The sequence below is a fragment of the Muntiacus reevesi genome, chromosome 1 (assembly GCF_963930625.1).
Source record: "Muntiacus reevesi chromosome 1, mMunRee1.1, whole genome shotgun sequence".
NCBI classification, from domain to species: domain Eukaryota; kingdom Metazoa; phylum Chordata; class Mammalia; order Artiodactyla; family Cervidae; genus Muntiacus; species Muntiacus reevesi.
Window position 1 is genome coordinate 19,100,113 of NC_089249.1, and position 27,212 is coordinate 19,127,324.

Below are 27,212 nucleotides of genomic sequence, written 5' to 3' on the forward strand. Positions count from 1 at the left end.
ATTCGCAGCTACCATTCTGTGCAGGAAAGGGCTCAGAATAAAAGAGCTATGGGATAGGAAGGAGGATTTAGGCTCAATGTCATAAAGAAGGCTGAGCACCAAAGAACTGATGCTTTTGAACTGTGGTGCTGGAGAAGACTGTTGAGAGTCTCTTGGACAGCAAGGAAATCAAACCAGTCAAACCTATAGGAAATCAACCCTGAATATTCATTAGAAGACTGATGCTGAAGCAGAAGCTCCAATACTTTGACCACCTGATGCAAACAGCCAACTCGCTGGAAAAAAAACCTGACTCATTGGGAAAGACCCTGATGCTTGGAAAGATTGAAGGCAGGAGGAGAAGGGAATGACAGAGGATGAGATGGTTAGATGACATCACCCACTCAATGGACATGAGTTTGAGCAACTCTGGGAGATAGTGAAGGACAGGGTAGCCTGGTGTGCTGCAGTCCATGGGGTCACAAAGAGTCCAACATGACTTAGCAACTGAACAACAACAATTAGGAAGAACTTTCTTGAGGGAAGTTCTCCGTTTTCTAAAGAAGTTCCCCATTTATCCAAAAGTCAGTGATTATTTATCAGGCACCTACAGCTCCAGGTGTTGCATTACTCTAAGGAACACTATAGAAAGCTAACTACCCTTGGAAATATATGCTGGATAAGCCAAGGCAAAGTCTGGGTGATTCCAGGAATACAGCAGAAAGGGTCTAGATTGAAAGGACCCCTTCCAATTGGACCAGATAATCTCTATAAAGTTCCTTCCAAATAGCAGATCTGTTTTTCTTGTCCTGATGCTCCTTTCCCCGTTACAAATTTCATGTAGGACTAGAGGCTTCCAGGGATCATCTAGGGAGACTGGAAAAGGAACTACATGTTTTCTATCAAAGAATGCAAACTTGAGACTTCCCTGTTTGTCCACTGGTTAAATTCTGTGCTTCCAATGCAAGGGGTGCAGGTTTGATCCCTAGCCAGGGAACTAAGATCCCACATGTGGCACAGCCAAAACAATTTTTTTAATTAAAATTTAAAAAAAAAAGAATGCAAACTTTATCATATCTCAACAAAGGGAGATGGAGGGAGGGAAGTGCAACAAAGTGAGAGAAGGAAAGAAGGGAGAACTTTGGGAACAAGAACCTAGACAGGCAGTCTGAACAGCAGATACACAGGGCAAGGATGGAAGAGGCCAGAAGTTAAGGTCACTGGTGTCAGTCAGGTGAGAGACGACAGTGAGTGGTGGATGTAGACCTGGAAAAAGCTGGGGAAAGCAATGCAAACATGAGAAGGCAAGAGCCACGTGCCTTTGGTCTGCCATTATACTCAGAAATTGGCACATAGGAGAGACTCAATGCAAAACTGAAAAAATAAATAGTAATGGAAGTGGATGGCAGGGGACAAAAGTGACAGGGTCATTATAGCAGGGAGGACTGGGGTGAGGGGAGCGTTATGTATATGAAAGACAGGAGAGTATAAGAAATAAGGAGAAAGGAGCTTTAAGAAGTTTTGCTATGCCTTTTGATGCCAGTTGTTTTTTTTTTTTTTCTGTCATTTTCTCAAGAGGATTGCAATAAAAAATTAAATTGCCTGTTCAATTACTTTTGGATTCTGGGTTGATCATTCTTTGCATGGAATTCCCGTTGAGAACAGAGAAAAAGTGGCCTACAATTTATATGACTGATGATGTTTTTAACTTCATCGGAGGCCAAAGCGTTAGTCAATCGCCAATGATATTTTTGAGACGCCAATCTTATGCAAAATGAAAATGCGTAGAATTAGCTCGACACACTGCAAACTTAAAAGTCATCCCCGAGATTCATTGATCCCCAGGCAGCTTGTTTTCTGGTCTTGTTAGATTGTCCAAAATTCCTTTTTGTGTTTTATTCATGACCTAGCTAAGGAAGGACATACTTACTGACAGGCGGTAAGACGGGATGTACAAAGTGGAGACCAGCACCAACGAGATTTATTGTGTGTGGTTTTGATCGGCAAGACATGTACAGTATCTTGTGATACAGAAGGCCCCAAGAGTTCATGAAGCACATATTGCCCAAAGCATCAGGAGACGAAGTCTTGGATGGATTTGCAGCAGAAGTTAGATTTTTTAAAATATTTATTTATTTATTTGACTGTTCTGCGTCTTAGTTGCACCATGTGGGATCTAGTTCCCTGACCAGGGATCAAACTCAGACCCCCTGCATTGGGAACACAGAGTTTTAGCCACTGGACCACCTGGGAAATCCTGCAACAGAAGTTAGATTTGCTGCAGACACCTGGGCCCGGACTCCACACTGGGTCAGTGGGCCACTGGGTTGGGTGACCTCGCCACCAGTGGGCGTGGAAAACACTCTTGCCCTTGCATGGTTCTCCTGCTGCTGAGAGCCATATCTCCACCATTCCAACTAAGAAACCACAGCCTTCAACATTTCCTGCCACTTCAACACAAAATATTACCTGAATTAATTCATGCAAAAGTCCCAAGAGCTAGCCATAATTGACCTAAGCCCACACCTCTAATAAACGGAGAAACATGGATTTTAGGCCCAGTTTTCCAACGGCTCTGCTATGGACTGAATGTTTGTGTTCTCCAAAACTTGTATGTGGAAGCCCTAATCCCCAGTGTGACCGTATTCAGAGGTGGGGCCTCGAGGGAAGTAATTAAGGTTAAATTAGGTCCTAAGGGTGAAGCCCTAATCCTACAGGCATGGTATCCTTTATAAGAAGAGGAAGAGACATCAATGAGAAAGACCTCGCTGATGTCTCTTCCTCTGTCTCCCCACCTGCTCAGAGAAAAGGCCATATGAGGATACAGCAAGAAGGCAGCCATCTGCAAGCCAGGAAGAGAGTGCTCATTAAGAAACAAAATCAGCCAGAACTTGGTCATTGACTTCTAGCTTCCAGACCTGTGAGAAAATAATTGCTATTAGTCACCAGTCTGTGGTCCATTGTTCTGACATCCCGAGCAGACCAAGACAGACACCAGCACCTTCCTAAAGCACCCCACCACCTACCCTTCACTCGGAACTTTGTTCATCCTGCTTCCCTGCTCTTAGCTCCCTTTCCCGGCTTAGATGCATGAGAACCACTCAAATCGCCGAACAAGCATCACCCACTCCATCAAACCATTCTTAACCCTTCTGACGCTGGCCCTAGCAGATGTCAGCAATCATGACAGCAACAGAAGACTAAGTGTCACCAGGCATTCTGCCATGCAGGTGTCCTTTAAACCTCCCATCCTGTATTTCTATCCACTTTATCAAATAGGCACTATTTCTATCCACTTTACAGATGAGGAAACTGAAGGTAAGTATCTTCCCCCAAGTAAGTGGCAGGACCCAGATTCGAATGCTAGCAGTCTGACGCCAGAGCCTGTGACTTTGCCGAATCTCATAGCACATGAATATCTGATCACCTGACCTGTTTATTATTTCATCTCCTCCCACCAGACTGTAAGCTCTGCAGGGGCTGGACCTTGTCGATCCATCTCTGCATCTCTGTGCCTCCAAGGCCCAGCACAATGCCTGGTGCATCTTGGGCCTCACAGATGCTTGAGGAATGAATGATTGAATGAACGAATGAATGCCTCAGCCTCACACTGGCAGCCACCTGTCAGTGATCAGAAAATGTGCACTCCCTCTGACTGCGGTTATTAACAAAGAACCTCAGTGTGTGATAGTGAAAGTTGCAGCGTGTGCCCGTCTGCCCACACAGCCTCCCTCTGTCTCCATGCAGGCACGTCTGAGTGAACAGATAACTCACGCTGAGATTTACTTAAAAGGCATTTAACTCAGCTCACACGTCTGCAGACCAAGCCTATTACTTGCCGTAATCTATTCCATGAATTACCATTTTGATTTCCAGCACAGAGAGACGGTGGTGGGTTGGTAGGGTTCCCCCACCCCCACATCAGTTGAGTTACTGTCTGCTTTTGTGGAATAAATCGCTATAAATTGAGTTACCAGCACTCTAAAATGGGGAAATATATTCTCGATGCTATATGGGCAGCTGACAACATTATGGAAATACACAAAGTGTATGCCCGAGTTTACGGGGAAGGTGATGAGTTGTGACGGATGTTGGGAGAAGGGTGGGGGTGGGGGGTGGCCTCAGGCTCATGACAGGCTTTTCCTCCAGTGCAACTGGGTTCAGCCTCTAGCGAGGGGTTTTGGAGGTAAACTGCCAGGGAGGGCTGAGGTATGAAGATAAACAAGGGGGCTGATCGGTGGACAAACCAATTTGGGAAAAAAAATAAAACCATCCAAGTAGGGATGGTATTGGGGACACTCTTGGTGCCCTACTCCGGGTCAGAAAGATCCCCTGGAAAAGGAAATAGTTACCCACTCCAGGATTCCTCCCTGGGAAGTAACCATAGACAAGAGGAGCCTGGCAGGCTGCAGTCTACAGGGTCGCAAAGAGTCGGGCATGACTGAAACAACTAACACTAACACAGAGATAGCTCTTACCTATCCTGTGTGCCCATCCCTCAGCTGCGAGATGCCTTGATTACAAAGGCGACACGTGCAAACTCTCTTTGGAAGCCCACCCTTGGGTTACTGGAGTAGCTTTGCCGCTCTGCAGCCTCCCACCCGGGACCAGAGGCTGCTCTCTGGTGTGACACTATGAAAGACCAGCATCTTGCTCTGAGTGGGGAAGTGCTCTCAGGTTTCATATCCACTCCAGAGCTTCCCACGGAACCAGACTGACGCTGGGGTTTCTCCCGATGTCTCTCGCCTGCAACCTGGCTTCGTCCCCTTCCCTGTCCACTTTTCCCCTATGAGCTTACAGGTTTCATCTCCTTAATAAACCACGTGAATACAAAGGCTGGTCTCAGTGTCTGCCTCTGTGAAAAGACCCAGGGTTTGCAGTCAGGAGCCTTCTACCAACCACGAGGGTTTGTGGCAGTGGATCGTGGGAAAGCCAGGAGTTGATGGGGCAGCAATGTCCAGGGGAACAGAATAGGAGTGGAGGGCAGCAGGGGGATCCCCAGAAAATCTATCCAATGTCTGGCAGAGGGTCAGCTCCATCAGCCAGTCCAAAGGTCAGGAAGGCATGTGATGACACTACCAGGCAAATAGACCTTCCCCAATTCCCCCTTCCTTCTTCCCTCCACATGCCCCTACCCAATGCTCCACAGCCCCAGAGGAGCCAGAAATAGCAGTTATCCATAAGAAGAAAAGAGAAGGACCATTCCCTTCCCAAAGGCAGAGCCCTGTCTGCAGTCAATCCAGCTGGATGGGGGAGGCAGAGGGAGGTGACTTACCTTGGAAACCCACTGAAGTGCTAATATTGAATAGATCTAGATTGGATGTATGTAAGTGAATGCATGCTCAGCTGTGCCCAGCTCTTTGCAACCCCATGGACTTTAGCCCGCCAGGCTCCTCTGTCCATGGGATTCTCCAGAATACTGGAGTGGGTTGCCATTTCCTACTCCAGGGGATCTTCTCAACCCAGGGGTCAAGCCCAGGTCTCCTGTAGCTCCTGCACTGGCAGGCAGATTCTTAACCACTGAGCTACCTGGGAAGCCCAGAATGCACATTCCAGTTTCTGAATCAAGGCTCGTATTTTGTACCTTAAAGGGACCATAGGGGTCTCCCTTGCCTCAGCTGACCTGCAGAGCCATAAGGGACCACCAGTTTTCCTCCAGGGCAGGGGAGGGACAAAGCCAAATTTAGAGGGATGGGGAGAGACAATAATAAAATGACTTTTAGGATTACACCTCACAAGTCCTGAATGTTTGAGCTGGGGTCCTGAATTGAACCGGGATCTCCTGCATTGCAGGTGGATTCTTTACCAACTGAGCTATCAGGGAAACCCATTTGACACACCAGGACACATCTAATAGACATTTGCCATAAGTATTACTGTTGCATTTGTACTGTAATTGATTTGCTGGATATAATGGTTTCTTATGCCCTTAAGATAGACATACCGTCAATGGGAACACTCTGTGAGAATGGAGACAGAAAGATCAATTCAGAGGCTGCTGGGCTGAGGGATGACATAGCAGATGCCAAGATTGGCTACCTGAAGCCATTTGCATCCCCCTTTCCCCTGCTTCCCTCTCCTATAGAGCCTGGAAAGTGAAACACTCACTTCCTCAGATTCCCCCTGAAGCCAGGGGGTGTCACTTGACACAGTTCTGGCCAATGAGACATAGATGGAAGAGAGGGATTCCCTTCCTAAATAAAAAGACAAAGGCTTTCAATTAGAAGCGATAGCCCAGAATGTGGATGTGATGCTTGGAGAAGCAGCAACAATGTTGTGATCATGAGAACCGATAACAACATGGAAGAGGGCGGAAGAGAAAATGCAGGAGGAGCCAGGGTCCCGGGTGACACCCTTGGGCTTCTGTTCCAATCCTGAACGGCCTGTCCCAAACGTCCTTTTGCACATGAGAATCATACCCTTTACTTTTTAAAGCCACTGCAGCAGAGTTTCCTGGTACTCAATCCTAGCTGATATGATTGATGAGGGTTTGACATAGAGAAGCTGTACAGAGACAGAAAGGGAAAATGTGGGAGACGCTTAGGAGATGTAATTAATAAGACTTGACACCTGACTGGACATGAGAGGAGGAGGGAATTAGGGATGAAAAGAGTGACTGTTTTTCCCTAGATAAGGAATAGAGAAGTAGAAACAGATTTTAGTGGACAGAGAGAAACCATCACCATTTAACAAGCTGCTAAGAACTGAATCATGTCCTCCTAAAATTCCTATGCTGAACCAATGTGATGATGCTTGAAGCTGACACCTTTAATTATCTCCTAAGTTATCTCTTTAGGAGATAGTTAAGTTTACATGAGGTCATGAGGGTAGAGCTCTCGTGATTCGACTAAGTGACCTTATAAGAAGAGGAAGGCACACCAGTGCTCCCTTCCTGCCATGTGAGGACACAAAGAGAAGGCAACTGTCTGCAAACCAGAAAGAGATCTCTCACCAGGAGGCAGAGGCTGAGGGAAGAGGTGGGAGGGGGCAGAAATAGAGAAATAAAAAGTCAGATGGGAGGCAGCAGAGGAGAAAAAAAGGAGAAAGAAGAGGGAGAGAATCGAGAATAAATCTCTGCCTGGAAGGAAGGAGCCTCATATGAATTCTAGATCTCATCCTCCCGCTTCTGAAGTTGAGAAACTGAGACCCAAAGAGGAAAAAGAGGAAAAGATAAAAATCAGTGGCACTGGTAGATGTCTGCCCCTCGTTTATTCACTCAACAAACATGTATAGACAGCTTACCATGTGCTACAGACCAGGAATCAGGGTCAAATAGGGCAGAGTCCCCAAGGGGACAGCCTCGTCCCATGGAGACAGACTCTGTGCTGCTCATGAGCATCAGTGTCTCAAAGTTCCCAGCCCTTGATTATTAAAGTATTTGCAAGAGTTGGAGTAAATTCACATTTGGAGTGGTCTGATGATTACTGAGAGAATCCTATCATGGAAAAATAATATAAAATTATGAATGTAAAACTGGGTACAAAAGTAGAAGAGGTTTGTGCAAGTGAGAGACCCAGAAGCTTAAGCGTTTTGCGCTTTAATAGAAATTCTACTGGGACCACACCTAAGCTGCAAAGTGGGTACCAGTTCTTCTAAATTGGGCCAGCAGTGTCCTCTAGTGGACATGCGGAGAAAGACCTCAGAGAGCCCCGAAGCTCTGACTCCGCTACCAACAAAGCTAGGCCAGTTTCGCCGATGGCTTCCCAGAAGTTTCTGATCACCTCCACCTTCTGACCCCAGAATTGTGTAATTATTACTAGAGGCTCAGAGATCAGCACAGTTTCCTGTCGTTGAGTCTGAGGCAAGTAACTTTACACTTCCGAGTTTCAATCTCCTTTCGTTCTAAGATTAAATAACATGAGCCGGCAGGCCTAGAGCCTGTGCTCCACAACAAGAGAAGCCACCGCAATAAGTCCGAGCATCACAACCAGAGAGTAATCCCCACTCGCTGCAGCTAGAGAAACCGTGCACGTAGCAATGAAGACTCAGCACAACCAAAAAAAAAAAGAACAAGGACAAGCTCTTCTATAATCACAGTTCAGTAATCAAAAACAGACAATTAACATAAATGCAATAAATATTATTATCTACTCCGCAAACCCTATTTCAGTTTTACCAACTCTCCCAATCATGCACCCAGTTTCAATACTTCATGTCAAATAGACGGGGGAAAAGTGGAAACTGTGACAAATTTTACTTTCTTGGGCTCCAAAATCACCACAGATGGTGACTGCAGCCATGAAATTAAAAGACTCCTTGGAAAAAAACTATGACAAATCTAGATAGCATTATTAAAAAGCAGAGACAAAGGTGCATGTAGTCAAAGCTATGGTTTTCCCAGTGGTCATGTAGGGATGTGAAAATTGGGCCATAAAGAAGGCTACATATCAAAGAATTGATGCTTTCAAATTGTGGTGCTGGAGAAGACTCTTGAGAGTCCCCTGGACTGCAAGGAGATCCAACCAGTCAATCGTAAAAGAAATCAGTCCTAAATATTCATTGGAAGGAGTGATGCTGAAGCTCCAATACTTTGGCCACCGATGCAAAGAACTGAGTCACTGGAAAAGACCCTGAGAAAGACCCTGGGAAAGATTGAAGGCAGGAGGAGAAGGGGATGACAGAGGATGAGATGGTTGGATGGCATCACCGACTTGGTGGACATGAGTTTGAGGAAGCTCCAGGAGTTGGTGATGGACAGGGAAGCCTGGCGTGCTGCAGTCCATGGGGTTGCAAAGAGTCAGACACAACTTAGCAACTGAACAGCAATACAAAAGAAAACCCAGGATCCTGCATGACATTCAGTCATTATGTCTTTTTGTCCCCATGAATTTGAGCCAGCTTTTCAATCTCACATGCATACATGCACGTGCATACTTTACAACACTGGCATTTTTTAAGACTTTTTTAGAACTGTTTTATGCTTACAACAAAATTGAGATGAAGGCACAGAGATTTCCCTGGCATTGACATTTTTAAGAGGACAGGCTAATATTGTAGAACATTTTTCATTTTGGATTTGTCTGATGTTTCCTCATAATTAGATTTGGGTTGTGCATCTTTGGTAAAAATAACACGAGAGGGATGTTTTCTTCTCAGTGCCTTGTATTGGGAAGCACATGATGTCAAGTTGTCTGTTTGCTGGTGATGTTAACTTTGATGCCTGGCTAAAGTGGCCTTTGCCAGGTTGCCCCAGTAATGTTTCTGGGTTTTCCTTTGTAAATAATAAGTACCTTGTGGAGAGTTAATTTGAGATTGTGTAACATCCATGACCCCCCAACTTTACCCACTATATCAGCATCCTTTGCCCACTCTCATCTCAGTTGTAACTATAATAGTTGCCAAATAATGATTGTCTAATGCCATCTTTTTTTCTGTTTATTTGGTTTTTCTCATAAGGCAGAGTTTTCTCTTCTTGCCCATTTTTTAATTTCTTATTTACCTTTATCAGTGGACTCAGTGATTCTTCCTTTATTATGGGGTTGTAATGTGCTACTATGCTGGGCCATTCTGTGCTTAGTCGCTTAGTTGGGTCCAACTCGCTGTGACCCCATGGACTGCAGCCCACCAGGCTCCCCTGTCCATGGGGACTCTCCAGACAAGACTACTGGAGTGGGTTGCCATGCCCTCCTCCAGGGGATCTGCTACTACCATTGTTTATTTTCATCCTCGAATGGTGCCACCAATTTGGCCAGTAAGAAAGACTGGGAGATGAGTGGGTTTGGGGGCTGGTGAGAATAAAGTATATTTTTAAAGTCACAGGAAGACAGTGCTCAGCAAGCACCTGGAATTTAGAGCCAGACTGGAAAGTAACAGGATGTCATCCTTCCCATTTGCATTTTATTTATCTGTAGCCACAGTTTTACATACAAGAAGAGCCCCAGGAATAAGGAAGAGAACTCTGATTCTTTCCCTCTGTAGTTCATTAAAACATGTCTTACAGACCGGGTAGCCCAAACTGGAGCTTCGTTGCGGGAAAGGAAGTTGCTGGGAGGAAGTTCACCTTTCAGTAAGGGGTTGGGAACTGAGGAGCACGAGGATGAACCAATGACCTAGACTCCGCACTGAGATTCTGTCCTCAAGGAGAGGTGATGGTCCAGCCATCTGGCACTGTGGGCGTGTCAGGGGGACAAGATAAGACTGCCATCATCCTCTGGGAACTCATCACTGAAGAGCTGGGACCCTTGGGGACCCATGTGACTCCCCGGCTGAGCGTAACACAGAGAGAAGGAGGAAGGCCAAGCAAGGGTCACAAGGAAGGGGCAGGATGGCGGGAGAACAGGGAGGGCTGCTGGGGACCAGGAGTGGCAGAATGAAAGCCAAATCATGGGTATGTGACAGGACCTCTGAGCATTTAGGAGACCTGAGGGAAAACTGGACCCCTCCTCTAAATAAACTGAGGGCTCAGAGCAGTTGCCATTTGAGCAGGTTTATATATGCAGCTGTGCTTGGCTCCATGCAGTGAAGAACGTCAGGACACACTCTCTGCATCCCTGGGCACTGAACCAGAGTTATCAGCCTTCAGACACAAAGATGGGGTGGGGAATGACTTGAGTTCTGGTGGGGTCGAGAGAAAGTGAGTTCTCATCTTGGTGATGGTGGTGGTGGTGGTGCTCAGTCGCTCAGTTGTATCTGATTCTTCTGTGACCCCATGGACTGAAGCCCACCAGGCTCCTCTGTCCATGGGATTTTCCAGGCAAGTATACCAGAGTGGGTTGCCATTTCCTTCTCCAGGAGATCTTCCCAACCCAGAGATCAAACCCGCATCTCCTACATCAGCAGACGGGTTCTTTACCACTGAACCACCTAGGAAGTCCTCTCATCTCAGTACTGCCATCAATTTACTGTGGGACCTTGGATAAGTCACTCCTTGTATCTAAAAAACCAGTAGGATGAGGCCAGCCAGTATAAAAGGAGTACTCATGAGAATACAATGTATGTCTCATATGACCAAGCAAATAATTTGGTATCTGTGAAAGTGTCTTTCAGTTTATTGGGTCGTATATAAAATTGCCAGATATGTGCACCATGTTGATTTTTCTTACACTGGACTTTACCAGGAGGTTGAAGCTTTGCTCACATTTTGAAAGAGCAAAATTCAAGAGGTTATTAATGTATTTCAGGAGGTCTGGCTGTTTCCATCATCTCAGTTCAGTTCAGTCACTCAGTCGTGTCTGACTCTTTGAGACCTCATGAATCGCAGCACGCCAGGCCTCCCTGTCCATCACCAACTCCCGGAGCTTACTCAAACTCATGCCCATCAAGTCGGTGATGCCATCCAGCCATCTCATCCTCTGTCGTCCCCTTCTTCTCCTGCCCCCAATCCCTCCCAGCATCAGGGTTTTTTCCAATGAGTCAACTCTTCGCATGAGGTGGTCAAAGTACTGGAGTTTCAGCTTCAGCATCAGTCCTTCCAATGAATCCCCAGGACTGATCTTTAGGATGGACTGGTTGGATCTCCTTGCAGTCCAAGGGACTCTCAAGAACCTTCTCCAACACCACAGTTCAAAAGCATCAATTCTTCAGTGCTCAGCTTTCTTCACAGTCCAACTCTCACATCCATACATGACCAAATTAACCTTAATTAGTCATCTCATAGGTGGAAGGCATGGAGAGGAGGGAGAGAGATAGAAGCCCCCAAGCAGAGACAGAACAGAACTCAGGAAGCCAAGTGTAGAAAAAACACAGAAGTTCATTCAACCACTTTGAAAGTAACCTGGTGATATCGGTAAAGGTAATGATATGCACTAGGTTATAGTATTCCCAGGCTTCCCAGGTGGTAAAGAACTTCGCTAGTGGTAAAGAACTCACCTGCCAATGCAGGAGACATAATGAGGGTTCAATCCCTGGGTCAGGAAGATCCCCTGGAGGAGGGCATGGCAACCCACTCCAGTTTCTTGCCTGGAGAATCCCATGGACAGAGAGCCTGGTGGGCTACAGTCCATAAGGTCGCAAAAAATCGCACACAACTGGAGCGACTTAGCACACATGCATAGCAGTTTCACTCCTAGCAGACTTCTCGAGGAAGCTCTCACACAACTGCACAGGGCACTCAAACAAGATTGCTGCACTACTGCTTAAAATCATTTTTCAGTATTTATTTATTTGGCTGTGCTGGGTCTCAGTTGTGGTATGTGAGAGATTCGGAATTCAGGATCTTTAGTTGCAACACTCAAACTCTTAGTTGTAGCATGTGGGATCTAGTTCCCCGATCAGGAATTGAATCCAGGCCCCCTGAATCAGGAGTTCTGAATCTTAGCCATTGGGCCACTAGGGAAGGCTCTAATAATTTTTTAAACGGATACAATGTAAATGCCCAAAGTGATGAAATTGAAAAGATAAAATCTGGTACACTGCCACCACAGAATACTAAGCAGCTGTGAAAATAAATCACTTCATGTATGTGTGTCAACACAGATGGACAGTGAAGGCAAAATTTGTGTGTGTGCACTTTGCAGCTGGGTTTCTGATTTTGGTATTTCATGCCTTCTTTCTTTTTTCTCTCTGATCAGTCCAGCTAGAAATTTACCCATTTTATAGATCTTCTCAAAGGACAACCTTTTGAAAATAAACCTTTATTTGGAATAATTTTAGACTTACAGAAAACTTGCAAAGATAGTTGAGGAAGTTCTCATACACCCCTCACTCTGCAGTTTCAGGTTCCCCTTGTGTTACTATGTTGCATTACTGTTGCATATTTGTCAAAATATAACAAACCAACAATGATACATTATTATTAATGGAAGTCTAGACTTCGGATGTTCCAGGTTTTCTATTAATGTCCTCGTTCTGTTCCAGGATCCAATACTCTGTAAAGATTACTACTTTGCATTTTGTTGTGTTTGTGTCTTCTGGTCTGTGACTGTTTTTCAGCCTTCCCTCATTTTTCATGACCTTGACGGTTTGAGGAGTACTGGTCAGGTGTTTTGGAGATGGTCCCTCAATTCGGGTGTATCTGATGTATTTTATCGTGATTTGGCTGGAGTGATGGATTTAAGGGAAGAATGTGTGCTCAGTCGCTTAGTTGTGTCTGACTCTTTGTGACCCCATGAACTGTAGTCCATCAGGTTCCTCTGTCTATGGAATTTTCCAGGCAAGAATACTAGAGCAGGTTGCCATTTCCTACTCCAGGAGATCTTCCTGACCCAGGGATCAAATCTGCGTCTCCTGCAGTGACAGGCAGATTCTCTACCACTGAGCCATCTGAGAAGCCAGGGGAAGAATACCTCAAGGTAAAGTGTCTTTCTCATCCTGCATTATCAAAGGTAACTAGTATCACTTGGTTAAGGTACTGCTTGTCAGAATTCGACATCTACAATTACTACCTTCTCTCTCCATGACTGTAGTCTTCAGAATTGAGTCACTAAGTCTAGCCAACTCTCAAATGGAAAGGTGGGAATTAAGCTCAACCTCCTGGTGGGGGCCAGGAGTGCCTGCATATATTACTTGGGATTTTTCTACAATGCATATTTGTCTCTTTCCCCCATTTATTTATCTATCCAATCATTTACATCATTACAAACTCCTGTATATTTATTTTATAATCTTGGTTATGATCCAATAGATACCATTTAGTTGGTTTCTTGAACTGCTCCAGCTCTGACCATTGGGAGCTCTTTCAGGTCAATTCATCTGTCCCTTTGACATACCCTCGCCCCACCCAGCCCCCCACCCCCCCACACACACCCTCCATTTCTCTTTGTGAAGAACTCTTACTTTCTGGTACTGTAGAGTGCTTCAGGCTCATTTGTACTTTCTCTTCCCCAGCCCTGGAATCAGTTTTTCAGTTTCATTTCTTTTCTCTATCGTTCGTCTGCTTTCCATTTTAATGATTTCTGCCCTTCCTCTATTATTTCCTCGCTTCTGCTTATTTTGACTTTAATTTAATTAATTTCTCTAATTTTTTTTTTTTTTTTTTTTTTTGGCTGTACTGTGCAGCACGCGAGATCTTAGTTCCCCAACCAGGGATTGAACCCATACCCCTGCAGTAGAAGCAGAGAGTCCCAACCACTGGACCACCAAGGAAGCCTCCAACCCACTGATCATTTCTCAAAGTGAAAGTTGATGTTATTGACTTGAAACTTTGAGACCTGTCTTTTGCTGACCTTTTCAGTACCATACATTTTAGTACTATAAATTTTCCTTGGAGCCCTACTTTAACTGCATCCCACACATTTTGATATGTTTTGTGCTTTTTGTTTTCATTCAGTTCAATATACTTCTTAATTTCCCTTTTGACTCATTTTTGGATGTCTGCATGATTTGAAGGTACATTATTTAATCTCCAGATAGTTGGGAATTTTCCATAGAGACATTATCTCTATGTCACTGATTTCTAGCTTACTTCCATTATAGTGGGAACACATTTTACATGACTTGAATCCTTTCTAAATTTATTAAGACTTTTTTTATGGCTCTATCTCGGTAAATGCTCCATGTGCTCTTACAAAGCATGTATGTTGTTGGGTGGCACACGCTAGTAAAGTAGTGCTCAGAATTCTCCAAGCCAGGCTTCAGCAACACGTGAACCGAGAACTTCCAGATGCTCAAGCTGGATTTAGAAAAGGCAGAGGAACCAGAGATCAAATTGCCAACATCACTGGATCATCGAAAAAGCAAGAGAGTTCCAGGAAAACATCTATTTCTGCTTTACTGACTATGCCAAAGCCTTTGACTGTGTGGATCACAACAAACTGTGGAAAATTCTGAAAGAGATGGGAATACCAGACCACCTGACCTGCCTCTTGAGAAACCTGTATGCAGGTCAGGAAGCAAGAGTTAGAACTGGACATGGAACAACAGACTGGTTCCAAATAGGAAAAGGAGTACGTCAAGGCTGTATATTGTCACCCTGCTTATTTAACTTCTATGCAGAGTACATCATGAGAAACACTGGGCTGGATGAAGCACAAGCTGGAATCAAGATTGCTGGGAGAAATATCAATAACCTCAGATATGCAGATGATACCACCCTTATAGCAGAAAGTGAAGAGGAACTAAAAAGCCTCTTGATGAAAGTGAAAGAGGAGAGTGAAAAAGCTGGCTTAAAGCTCAACATTCAGAAAAAAAGATCACGGCATCTGGTCCCATCACTTCATGGCAATTAGATGAAAAAACAGTGGAAACAGTGGCAGACTTTATTTTCTGGGGGCTCCAAAATCACTGCAGATGGTGACTGCAGCCATGAAATTAAAAGATGCTTACTCCTTGGGAGAAAAGTTATGACCAACCTAGACAGCGTATTAAAAAGCAGAGATGTGCTCGGGTCCCGCCGCCGGGATAAAAAAAAAAAAAAAAAAAAAAAAATTAAGAAAAAAAGCAGAGATGTTACTTTGCCAACAAAGGTCCTTCTAGTCAAGGCTATGGTTTTTCCAGTGGTCATGTACAGGTGTGAGAGTTGGACTATAAAGAAAGCTGAGCGCCGAAAAATTGATGCTTTTGAACTGTGGTGTTGGAGAAGACTCTTGAGAGTCCCTTGGACTGCAAGGAGATCCAACCAGTCAATCCTAAGGAAATCAGTCCTAAATATTCATTGGAAGAACTGATGTTGAAGCTGAAACTCCAATACTTTGGTCAACTTGTGCAAAGAGCTGACTCATTTCAAGAGACCCTGATGCTGGAAAAGATTGAAGACGGGAGAAGAAGGGGACGCCAGAGGATGAGATGGTTGGATGGCATCACCGACTCAATGGAAATGAGTCTGAGTGGACTCCGGGAGTTGGTGATGGACAGGGAGGCCTGGCGTGCTACAGTCCATGGGCTCGCAAAGAGTCGGACACGCATGAGCGACTGAACTGAACTGAAGCCAATTAACATGCTGCTCAAGGTTTTAGTGGCATTTCTGATTTTGTGTTTAGGTATTCTATCAGTTATTGAGAGAGAGTTGTTGAAATCTCTGATATAATTGTATTTCTCTGTTTCTCCCTACAGTTCTTCTGACAACAATCTCTAATTTTCCTCAATGTTCTGCCTGACCTACTCTTGGGTGAGGATGTGACCTAATTTAACCAATCAGCATACCCCATGCCTTTGCACATACCGATTGCTTTCTGTTTGGACATATGAATCAACTCAGGAAAGAAGAGTCAATCCCATGATATCTACCAAAACAAACAGGGAAAAGAAACTTTCTCTCCAGGGATGTTGCTAGCAATAAAGATAATAAAGCCTGGAACTATTGGAGTCACCACCTGGAGCCTGAGAATAAAGCCAGCTCAGAAGAAAGCACCAAAGTGAGATGTCAAGAGACCAGCTGGAGCTCCTCCCTGGATCCAGCCACAGCTGAATGCACTGGACACCTCAATAATGTTAGCCAATAAAGTCTCCTTTTCTGCTGAGCTATTGTGAATTGGGTTTCTGTCACTTACAACTAAAAACATCCTGACCAACATTGAAGAAGAGAGAAATACATTCTTGAGGCTCTTAAATACTTAGCAAGGATGCTAATGTCAGGTAAGGTGTCCCAGAAGTGCAATCCCGTACCATTTGGTGAAACTCATTGCCAGTCTTTTAGGTGAGCAGGATAGGGGCTGTGCAGAAGGTCATTATGCCTGAGTTATTTTGTGTGCGTGTGTGTGTTTACATTTGAGGGATATATTCAACAACTCTGTCTCAAGTATTTTAATATCTCAGCATCTCACAGTTGTAAGAATAGTAATTAAACAATCTGATCTTCTACATAGCATAGAGGAAGAAAGAGCATGATATGGCGAAAACAGCAGTGAACCAAGAGTCCAATAACCTGGTATCTAATCCTAATCTGATCACTAATTGACAGTATGGGTTGAGACAAATCCCCTGCTCCTCTTGACCTCAATTTGTAAGTCTGTAAAGTGATAAGAATGACTATATCGCCTTCAAGCACCTGTACAATTCTGGAATGGACAGCCTGCTAGGATAGAGGTTCCTAATCTTTGATAGGATCTAAACCCCAGAAAAATACACATATGGGCAAACACATAATTTTGCATAGAGTCTCATGGGTTTCACAACTCTAGAAGCCATTCTATATCTCTAAACTCCCTGCTCCACAGAAACTACGACACTAGCTTCTGCTTGGACTCCTCTGGTGACAGGGAGCTCACTACCTTACAAAGTGGTCAAACATAACTGAACTGCGCTGGAAAAATTAATTCGTCTTCATATTGAACTAAGAACTGCACACTGTAACTTCTACCCATTGGTCTAAATTCTCCAGAGAAAAATGGGGGAAAAAACAGAACAAAACACTTTACTCTTCATTTCTCTGAAAATTGTTTCTAACTTTGAAATACAAACGATTTATGGGGAGAAATGCAGATGACTTGCCATGCAAATTATTTTACAGTGCATTGTTATAAAGATATATTCTGCCTGCCTCATCCCAAATACGCCAATCATCTAAAAGCAGATGCTAAATTCCAGACAAGCAGCACTGATATTAATCTGCACGGTTTTGCAAAGACAGGAGTTATTGTATAAAAATATCTCGAAGGAAATAGCAGTCTTTTGGAAAGAGCACTTCAGTAAGAATCAGAAGTCTTAGAAGTGGTTGGTAGACTGTCTTGCACTCCAATTACCTGTGTATCCTTGGGTAAGTCACTTAACCCCTTCCTCTGAACCCCATTTCTTATCTATAAAATGTGACAGAACCTACCTCACAGCGATGCAGTGAGGATCAAATGCTGTCCTATTCGTAAAGCTTCTAGCCCAAGCCTGACACAGAACAAATTCTTACTACAGACTAGCTCCGGGGCTCAGCAAGCCCAGCGTCTCATTCGATGCGCTCGGCGCTCTAGCACCAGCGGGATTCCCCTTCCCAAGCAGAGTCTGCGCTCTGCGCTCGACTGAGGCTCCCTGGTCGCTCGCGCTTTTCTCTCCTTCTCCAAGATGGCGGCGGTCGGCGGCGCTGAGGCGGGATCCGGGCGAGCCTAGTGAAGGTAGCGGCGAGCGGAGCCCCCACGAGGCCGAGCTAGGCCCCCACCCCCAGGCGGCAGCGGCTCCGCCCCGCCGCCACCCGCCGCCTCGGGCCGCGACACCGCCCCGAGAGCGCCCCGGGCCCTTAGCGGCCTAGCCCAGGGGCCGAGCCGGGGACTGGAGTAGCGGCCGCAGTCCGCCCCCGGGAAGGGGCTGGAGCGGGCCGGAGGAGGAGGCGGGCGGGAGCTGTTCAAATGGGGAAGGCGGGAAAGTGCGGGCCGGGAGGGGGCGTGCGGCCGCCCCAGGGGCCCGCGGGCCGAGGCCGCCCCTCCCCCTGCCCGGCCGTCTCCGCCCTCGGGGGCGCCTGGAGCCTCCGGAACGCGGGAACCGGGGTCGCGGCCGCCTTGCGGCTCAGGACCCGGGACACGGGATCCCCGGGCTGTCAAGGGGCAAGGGAGCCGGGGCGACGGGAGGGCCGGGGCGCGGCTGGCAGGAGTGGATGCGACGAGCTTTCTTTTTTTTCCCCTCTTCGCCCAGCTTTGTTGAACTAGCTGTTGCTGCAAAACTGCCAGGAGAATCCCGTTGGTTTGCCGCGGGGACCACAAAAATGGTGGTCTTGGGGTCTCTTTGTAGCAATAACCTGTGTGGTATGTAGTCTTTGCGTGCGACCCAGTTTGAACGTGCCTTCCTTAGTGGGATCTGCTCCATCCAGACCCATTTTCCCCCAAAGCTGTTGCTTGTAGATTTCACTTAATTTTTCTATCGGGCAGAAGAGGAGAACCATCTTATCTCTCTGCTACCTGATGGCTAAGTTGGTGGCTGATTATATTACCCCATAGCAGAATTAAAAAAAAAAAAAAAAAAAACGAAACCACTGAATCTAGAGTAGAGCCTGTTGATTGGATAAGGCTTGTCAAAATTTGTACCGCTGGGTTTTTTTTTTTTTTGGAAATGTGTGTTGTCAGCAGATCTGTGTGGTGGTCGTGGTTCCGCTCAATTGCACCCCAATGAGAGGATTCAATCCCCAACCCTGGGTGTCGGGATCTCTGCAGTTTCCAGAGCTGGCAGGGGCTGTGAGTGCTGCATAGGTAGGTTCGTGGAGAAGGGAGTGGCAAGAATTCCGTGTCTCTGGGTTCTGAGATTGGAGGAAATCTGGGCGAAAATGAGAAGGCATCCCCTGCTCCTATCCTCAAAGTAACAACAGCAGCAATTAAGAAACTGGCAAACAGCTGTATGTGCATCTTCCTCTTCCTGCACCAACTGGCAGCTTGAGTTCCTGAAAGAAGGGCTGAAAGAAGAGAACGTGGAATCTTGAAAATCTTAAACAAGCCTTGCCTCCTGAACTGGACCCGCGCCTCAGGATTTCGCTTACTGCCCGGGTTTCCGAGGCTTACTTTGTCTTTTTCAAAACACACTTAAATTTTGGGATGAAGAAGCTTGCTAGTGATTGCTGGGGCTGAGATGACCTCAAAACACCATCTTCTGAAACTTTTCTTCCCAAAGTACTTTTAATTTGGGCTTTCAAAGTAACAAAATACTATGCCTGATGATTTCCCCTTTTTTCCTGATTGATAACTCCGAAAGCAAAGCCCAAACATCACCGTATACTTATCTACAAGTGGAAGAGTAGCTCTGTCTCCTTTTTCATCGCTTGAAGAGAAGTCCACAAGTTTGATAATTTTCACCTTCCAAAGGTACACATTTTTCATGATGGCATATTTCTTACTTCCACAAGCAACATAAATAATGAACTTTTACCTCTGTTGTCATTTCTTAACCCACTGAGAGGAACATAATTGTAAAATTATCCTGCCTCTTGAAGTTGACAATTTTGAATTCTATACACACCAAAATTTATGGAGTTCCAGAGAATGAGCTTTAACATCTAAATGAGTTTTTACATTTGCCAACATTTAATGTAATTATGGCTTCTGTTTTCTAATGTGAATATCCAGCCTAATATTTTTCAATTTCATTAATCCTCACAATCTGCTGCCTAAGCCTGGACTCTGAATTTATCATGGATAATGTTCAAGACCTGGAAAGAACATCAGGAGAGTTATCTTATATAAATGTTGCCCTAACTCTGCCTTTCCTCCACACTGTTGCTTGAGACTTCTTTATCTGGTTTCATCTTCCTTCTATGAGTCAGCATCCAAAACTAACCCCTGGGCTGCATAATATCCTCACTTGAAAGAACCTAGAAGTTCAGGGTCCATCAGTCTGCCCAAGCTGTGAGTGAGTGAGACCATTGTATCTAATTTTAGTTTTTTAAGCTCTTGACTGTCCCAGTTCTTTACTGAGTTGGACTTGCCTTCAGGCCCCGTTCATTTTTTACTATAGGTTATTTAATCTTGTAATTTATAAAATGCTCCTCCTGTGTCTCTAGAAAAATTAAATAGTAGCAGACCTAATTGTAATACAAAATGCCAACACCAGCAAGTGTTTTCTATGCTCTTCTGTGCCTCTGAGGGTCAGCTCCTAATTTTCTGTTCCCTTGTACAGTTTTTTCATCCACTGGTTGTTTTTCAAAGCAGTCAGTTAAGAGACTATGAGTGCCTTTTCATAGTCCAGTAAGTGACATCATTGTTTTCTTTCTGGAGCTGTCTTCAGAGCTACTTACTCCTATTCTGACTGTTAGTTGTTCAGCTCTGTTTTATGTTAGTTTTGATATTTCCAAAGGGAAGGCCTGGTTATAAGTCTCAGGACCTGCCTTCACTTCATACAGAGGAGCATTTTGTTCTTGACCACAGATTGGTGGTCGCATTGGCGTTGAATATTTCAGATTTTTTTGCCCATTATTTCTCAAAGGTTCTTAGCCAGAATCCATTTGGCATGGAAAACATTTAACTTGAGGTCACAAGTTGTGCTATTTCTTGGCATTATCAGCCTATGAAAATGAATGGGGTCCATATACTCTTCTAATAAACTTACTATGCTTTAGTGCCAGTGAGCAGATATGCTGTTTTTAAATGAATGGATGTAATTCCCTATGATGATGCTCCTCCTCTGACCCCTCCTGGAGTTGCACCGTGTGGGTGGACAGGGGGCAACAGTAATTTCTATTTGAGAAAGTTTAACTCTTAGTACTGGAACATGAAAAACTGGCTATATTATGAATTTCTACATGAGACCTGACCTCATATCCCCATAATTTCCTGCAAAAAGCCCTTTGAGTAAGCAGTTCTCCAATTATTTGTAAAAGAACCCAGTTCATTTCATTTCTTCACTTCACTCAAGTTTCTCTTACCTTGACCAAGTCTATTCTTCTTTCCACTCCTTAGGGAAGTGGAGAAATGCTTTTTTACATTTCTGAATGTTACTTGTAAATAGTTCCTGGTAATACTTCTTTTTCTATTTTCAACATAAGCTTATCTGTGCGTTGTATCTTATCTGACTTGTGCAAGTAGGTCTTTTTTCTTTTGGTTTATTTTAAATGTAACTCTTAGGAAAGTTTCCTTTGTTCATTCATCTTTTCTTTCCCAAAAGTTACATACTTCACAATTACCTGTACCCTCCTCAAAGGGATTGTCAATATCTCGTTGAAGTGTCCTTCAGCATTTCTAAACCCCGCTATAGTTATGAAGGTAAAATAAAAAAGAAGTAAATAATCAGATCAACTTTTAAGCATTTCACTAACAGAATGAGGACATTTTCAATATATTTAGTATATAAAATTTAAATTTCCTGCAAAAACTTTTCCTGCAGGAATTGTGACATTTCCTGTCCTAAAAATATTTGAAGAACCTTACCTTCGAGTGCGGTTTATGGCTCGTCATCTTCAAAGTCAAAATGGGCATATAAAGTTGAATGCTAAAAAAGTAATTTTAACAAATTTACAGCAGTATTTAGAACACTTAAATTTTAATAGTTCTTCAAATTAGTGAAAATCTTGATAAAAATTTCATCACCAGTGGACAGGTGGCATTTCCTACTTATTTTCACCTGTGAAAGTGAAAGTTGCTCAGTTGTGTCTGACTCTTTGCGATCCCATGGACTGTACAGTCCATGGAATTTTCCAAGCTAGAATACTGGAGTGGGTAGCCTTTCCCTTCTCCCGGGGATCTTCTTAACCCAGGGGTCGAACCCAGGTCTCCTGCGTTGCAGTCGGATTCTTTACCAGCTGAGCCACAAGGGAAGCCCATTTTCACCTGTAGCCTTTAAGAAAGGCTTGATAGCATTAAAGCTGTTTTATGGGCAACTAATGTAAGAAGTGTGCCTACTTTTACACTTCTGTAATTTTGAGCAAATTCAAAGAGCCCAACAAAATAAACACCAAAAAACTATGCTCTCAAGATTGTTACTATCCCTGTCATGTTGTCATCATTTCTGCTTAAACTGCAATACAACAGATTTTAGCCTGTCACCAATTCAACCAGTAGGATGCTGTGGTCTCAAATGCGTGGCATGATCTGTCTTCCTCTGCATCCTGCTTTGTCTGTGCATTTTGTGACCGTAACTGAACCTAACCCTCTGACTTCATGTCGGCTTTCACCCTGTCTCAGTGTTACTAGACCTGTTGGCATTTCACAAGTTCTTATGAATTTTTGAAGTTTTGTTTTTTTTTTAATGGGAGGTATTTTATATACTTCCCCAACTGACAGCTTTAATTCATGAATCAAATCGAATTAAGCCTAATGCACTTGCTACAGCTTCATCCCTAGTATATTTACAAACAGAAAGAGGAGGTGGTGACAAGACCCTCCTTTATTCCTTACTGTCCTTCCAGTCCGCCCTTGGATCACTTCGCATTTCCACCTGGAAGGTTGCTTCTCCACAGTGATTTCGCATTACAGGAGGGTTTTCCTTCTTTGTTTCTCAGACCTGGTCCTGTAGACGGGAAGGAGCCTGGACACAGGGACCCATTCTCAAAGGCCCTGCAGGACCGCCATGGCTTATGATGACTCCGTGAAGAAAGAAGGTATGACCCCTTAACCTGAGAAGCATTCCAAAGGGGGTGTCCTCTTCAATCCTTGCAGCCCATGGACATAGAGACCAGGACTGGCCATCACAGCCTGGACTCCCAAGTGATGACCCAGAGCACTAGTAAAACTTCACATCATCCCCAGACTGGGCCCATGGAAACGCAAACCGGGACAGGGTTCTAACACAAGAGTCTGAGCCATAAGTCTCTGTAGTCTATGGGGTGATCCCCAGCAGCACTCGTGGTCCTTGCCAGCTCCAGTGTGCAGGAGCCTGGGGATAGGAATCACACAGTGGACGCCCACAGAGCAGCACAGCACATGAATCCTTATTTTTTTCAGCCTTACTTCTGCAAGTTCGTGTCCACCTGCCAAATCACAACTAAGAAACCATGGTCTCAGGATGCACCTTGGGCCTTTGCGTAGCATGGAAGCGTTGTTTCTTCAGGTCTGATTCTTGTATTTGCAGCCAACTCGTCAGGACATAATGCTCATCCCCTCGGATCTAGCCCTGTGTTCCAGTGGACTTACCAAATGACATGATTCTAATTCGGAAATGGAGGGACTGTTGCATTTCATGGGTGGTGATGCAGTCGTGACTTACTTGACTTTCTCGTTTCCTTTCCCAAATGAACCTGTGCTTCTCAGATTGCTTTGATGGTGATCACAGCTTTGAGGACATAGGGCTAGCTGCTGGCCGAAGCCAACGAGAAAAGAAACGTTCTTACAAAGATTTTTTAAGGGAAGAGGAAGAAATCGCTGCTCAGGTCAGGAATTCTTCCAAGAAGAAATTAAAGGTAAATTCTAAACATTTGAATTAGGAATGTTTAAACTAGTTCATAGCGTGTTTCCTAGTATTCGAAGAAAGATATTTCTTTGAAAAACGTTTAAAAAGAAAGATAAGCATCATTCACATCTTTTTTTTTTTTCTTTTTTACTATTTCCTGTGTGATACTTTATTTTCCAAAGTCAGAAATCGTCAGAAAACAACATTGGTTCCAAAGTGCCTGTGCCTCATCGTCTTATTCGTTGCTCAGTTCTCCTTCCTCTTGAATTCCAGGACAGTGAACTTTACTTCTTGGGGACGGACACACACAGGAAAAAGAGGAAGCACTCCTCCGATGACTACTACTATGGAGGTGAGGCTGGGGAGCAGCAGCAGGCGGGACAGACACTTCACTGGTTCTTGGAGTCGGGGTAGGGGAGAGAGATCCAGATGTTGCTGACTCAGTGGCCTATTTAACAGGACAGTGGTTCTTGTTCTGAGTGCCGATAAACCAGTGTGAAGGAGGAGAGAGGTGGAGGGCTGGTATTTTGGAGGATTCAGCATAGAAGAACAGTCTTCATTTGTGATACACCAGGTACCAGGTTCCTTCTCCCCCCAATCATCCACTTATCTTATGCCCATTGTTATTAGCATCCCTCTTGCCATTTGTAGTCCTGGGCCCTCCAGCCTGCACCTATGGGTTCCTTCTCACTCCAGCGTGTATCCACTCACAAGACCAGCTTTTCTTAGCTATATTATGTATTTAGCTGACAAGACCGACTGTTTGCTAGAATGGATTTGTCCTGAACCCAGAAACAAATGATGCTTTGTCTTCAGCGTAATCTAAAGTTGTAACTACTCGTAACCCCGAAGCCACGGTCCATCCTTCTGAGCATGCTGTCTTTGGTGGCTTGTGAAGACTCAGTGAAGAAAAACATCTTGAGTGACAAAAACTGTCTCCAGGGTCAGAGGCAGGATCTACCAAGCCAAGAAGCACGTGGGCATCATCTCTGAATGTTTACAATCAGTTGAAGGGCCTCCCCTCCAGTCATTCCTGTTAGCCTCTTCCTCATTTTAGTTGGGGGTTTTTGGTGAGAGAGGAAACTTGTTGGAAGTTACTCTGCCATAGGGACAATTACTTCTCTTGATTACTTCTAGATATTTCGTCTTTGGAGCCGTCACAGAAGAAAAAGAAAAAGTCCAGCCCACAGTCTGCTGATACAGCTATGGACCTATTGAAAGCAATCACTTCCCCTCTGGCCACAGGCGCCAAACCCTCCAAAAAGACAGGAGAAAAGTCGTCCAGTTCCTCAAGCCATTCGGAGAGTAAGAAGGAACACCACAGGAAGAAAGTCAGCGGAAGCAGTGGGGAGCTGTCCCTGGAGGATGGTAGTTCCCACAAATCCAAAAAAATGAAACCGCTTTACGTGAACACAGAGACACTGACCCTTCGTGAGCCTGACGGCTTAAAGATGAAACTTATCCTCTCGCCCAAGGAGAAGGGGAGTGGCTCCGTTGACGAGGAGTCTTTTCAATACCCCTCTCAACAAGCGACTGTGAAAAAATCCTCTAAGAAGTCAGCTCGGGATGAGCAGGGTGCTTTACTCCTAGGACACGAGTTACAGAGCTTTCTAAAAACAGCCCGGAAGAAACACAAGTCATCCTCAGACCCGCGTTCATCTCCTGGCCCCGAAGGCTGTGGCTCTGAGGCCTCCCAGTTCCCAGAATCTCACAGTGCTAACCTTGACCTTTCAGGGCTCGAACCTATCCTGGTAGAATCAGACTCCTCCTCTGGCGGGGAGCTAGAGGCTGGGGAGTTAGTGATCGATGATTCTTACCGGGAAATCAAGAAGAAAAAGAAGTCAAAGAAGAGCAAAAAGAAGAAGGACAAGGAGAGGCATAAAGAGAAGCGACACTCCAAGTCCAAGAGGAGTTTGGGGCTTCCCCCTGCGGCAGTGGCGGGAGAGGGCCCCGCGCCACCTGTCCCCCCGCCCAGCCTCCCGTACACCGGAGCTGCCGCCCCACCCCTGCCGCTTCCCAGCCTCCACACAGAGGGGCACAGCGAGAAAAAAAAGAAAAGAGAGGAGAAGGACAGAGAGCGAGACCGAGGAGAAAAGGTAAGGCATGTTTTTAAAGTATGATGAAGGACAAGAGGTGAAGCAGGCTTTTTCCTTGACTGTAGTAAGTGGACTTGGGATTAAGCAGGTGAACCATTGGGAATGTAGCAAGATAAATCACTAGGATGATGCAAAGTATAAAATAGTGCCAGGCTTCCCTGATGGCTCAGGAAAGAACATTGCAGAATCTCTAGTCCACTTTTTTTTTTTAACAGAAACAACAGTCTTATTGAAATATAATTCTGATGGCTCAGACAGTAAAGAATCTGCCTGCAGTGCAGGAGACCCAGGTTCAATCCCTGAGTTGGGAACATCCCCCGGATAAGAGAATGGCTACCCACTCCAGTATTCTTGGCCTAGAAATCCCATGGACAGAGAAGCCTGACAGGCTACATTCCCTGGTTTGCAAAGAGTTGGACACGACTGAGCAACTAACACGTTCACTCATAAAATAGTACCAGTGGTACAAAAATAGGAGCCATCTTAATTATTCATAGGTTTTCTTGAAAGAGTTGTTCTCCCACTGTGCCAAGCATGGGTTTAGAAATACCGAGGTTTTTTCTGACTGGCCCTTGGAATTCATAGAAGGAGCCAAACCCAATTTCTTTTACTCAGCAGTGCAGTCTGCCTAGGGAGAAGGCAATGGCAACCCTCTCCAGTATTCTTGCCTGGAAAATCCCATGGACGGAGGAGCCTGGTAGGCTGCAGCCCATGGGATCGAGAAGAGTCGGACAGGACTGAGCGACTTCACTTTCACTTTTCACTTTTCTGCATTGGAGAAGGAAATGGCAACCCACTCCAGTGTTCTTGCCTGGAGAATCCCAGGGATGGGGTCGCACAGAGGCGGACACGACTGAAGTGACTTAGCAGCAGCAGCAGCAGCAGCAGTATGCCTAAGGCAGTTGAGAGAGATGAAAAGGTATTCATTCTGTGAATTCATCTTGAAAAACAGATTTTTAAAATTAGAATGACAAAATGAGGTAATGGCTTCCCATTGACTGATACTGGCTGTGGTGTGGTGTTCCTCTTAGTGTCAGAGATGTGTTCCCTCACCGTGTGAGTGCTTTCTGTGTGCCAAGGCCAGTGCTGCCATACGAGTTAAGAGGTGGGAAGAGGAGCAGGGGGCCTATAGCTCTTGATCTCAGGAAGCTCACCATTTGCTGAGAAGAGAGAAATAGAAATCAGCCTCCCTGGTTTGATTTCTGTCTCACAACTCAAGAAATTTTCTAGCAGTTGTACTGTGGGGGCTGATGGCTGTGTCCTTTAAAAGATAAACTCCCCCCCACCACCCCCACTTATCAAAGTAGCATGTTATTTGTCTAGAAACTTAGAAATTCAGAATAGTAGAAAAAAATCAATCATAGTTTTTACCACCCAAGGACAACCATTTTCTTCCTTTCCCCTGCAAAGTTAAATGTCAGGTAAAATCAGAAAAGAAAAGCAACTAGGAAAGAGAAAATCAACTATATTAAGAATATGGGATTGGTGGTTTCATTTCGGCCTATAATTGAGGCACAAGTTATTTTCCCCACTAGT

General features: G+C 44.9%; 1 protein-coding gene across 4 annotated transcripts in view; it reads left to right on the top strand.

Annotated features, from left to right (window-relative positions):
• The first annotated feature begins 17,809 nt into the window (after nucleotides 1-17,809).
• Nucleotides 17,810-27,212, top strand: part of HMGXB4 (HMG-box containing 4) — a 33,534-nt gene continuing 24,131 nt past the window's right edge. The window contains exons 1-5 of one of the 4 annotated variants that reach the window (XM_065938634.1): nucleotides 17,810-17,894; nucleotides 23,442-23,590; nucleotides 23,854-23,932; nucleotides 24,040-24,154; nucleotides 24,718-25,676. In XM_065938634.1, the coding sequence (XP_065794706.1) occupies nucleotides 24,786-25,676 (891 nt within the window). In that variant the 5' untranslated portion in view covers nucleotides 17,810-17,894; nucleotides 23,442-23,590; nucleotides 23,854-23,932; nucleotides 24,040-24,154; nucleotides 24,718-24,785. Of the gene's footprint in view, nucleotides 17,895-17,998; nucleotides 19,566-22,693; nucleotides 22,793-23,441; nucleotides 23,591-23,853; nucleotides 23,933-24,039; nucleotides 24,155-24,717; nucleotides 25,677-27,212 lie in introns of those variants that run through there. The other 3 variants (XM_065938617.1, XM_065938626.1, XM_065938643.1) reach the window with 3 other exon arrangements.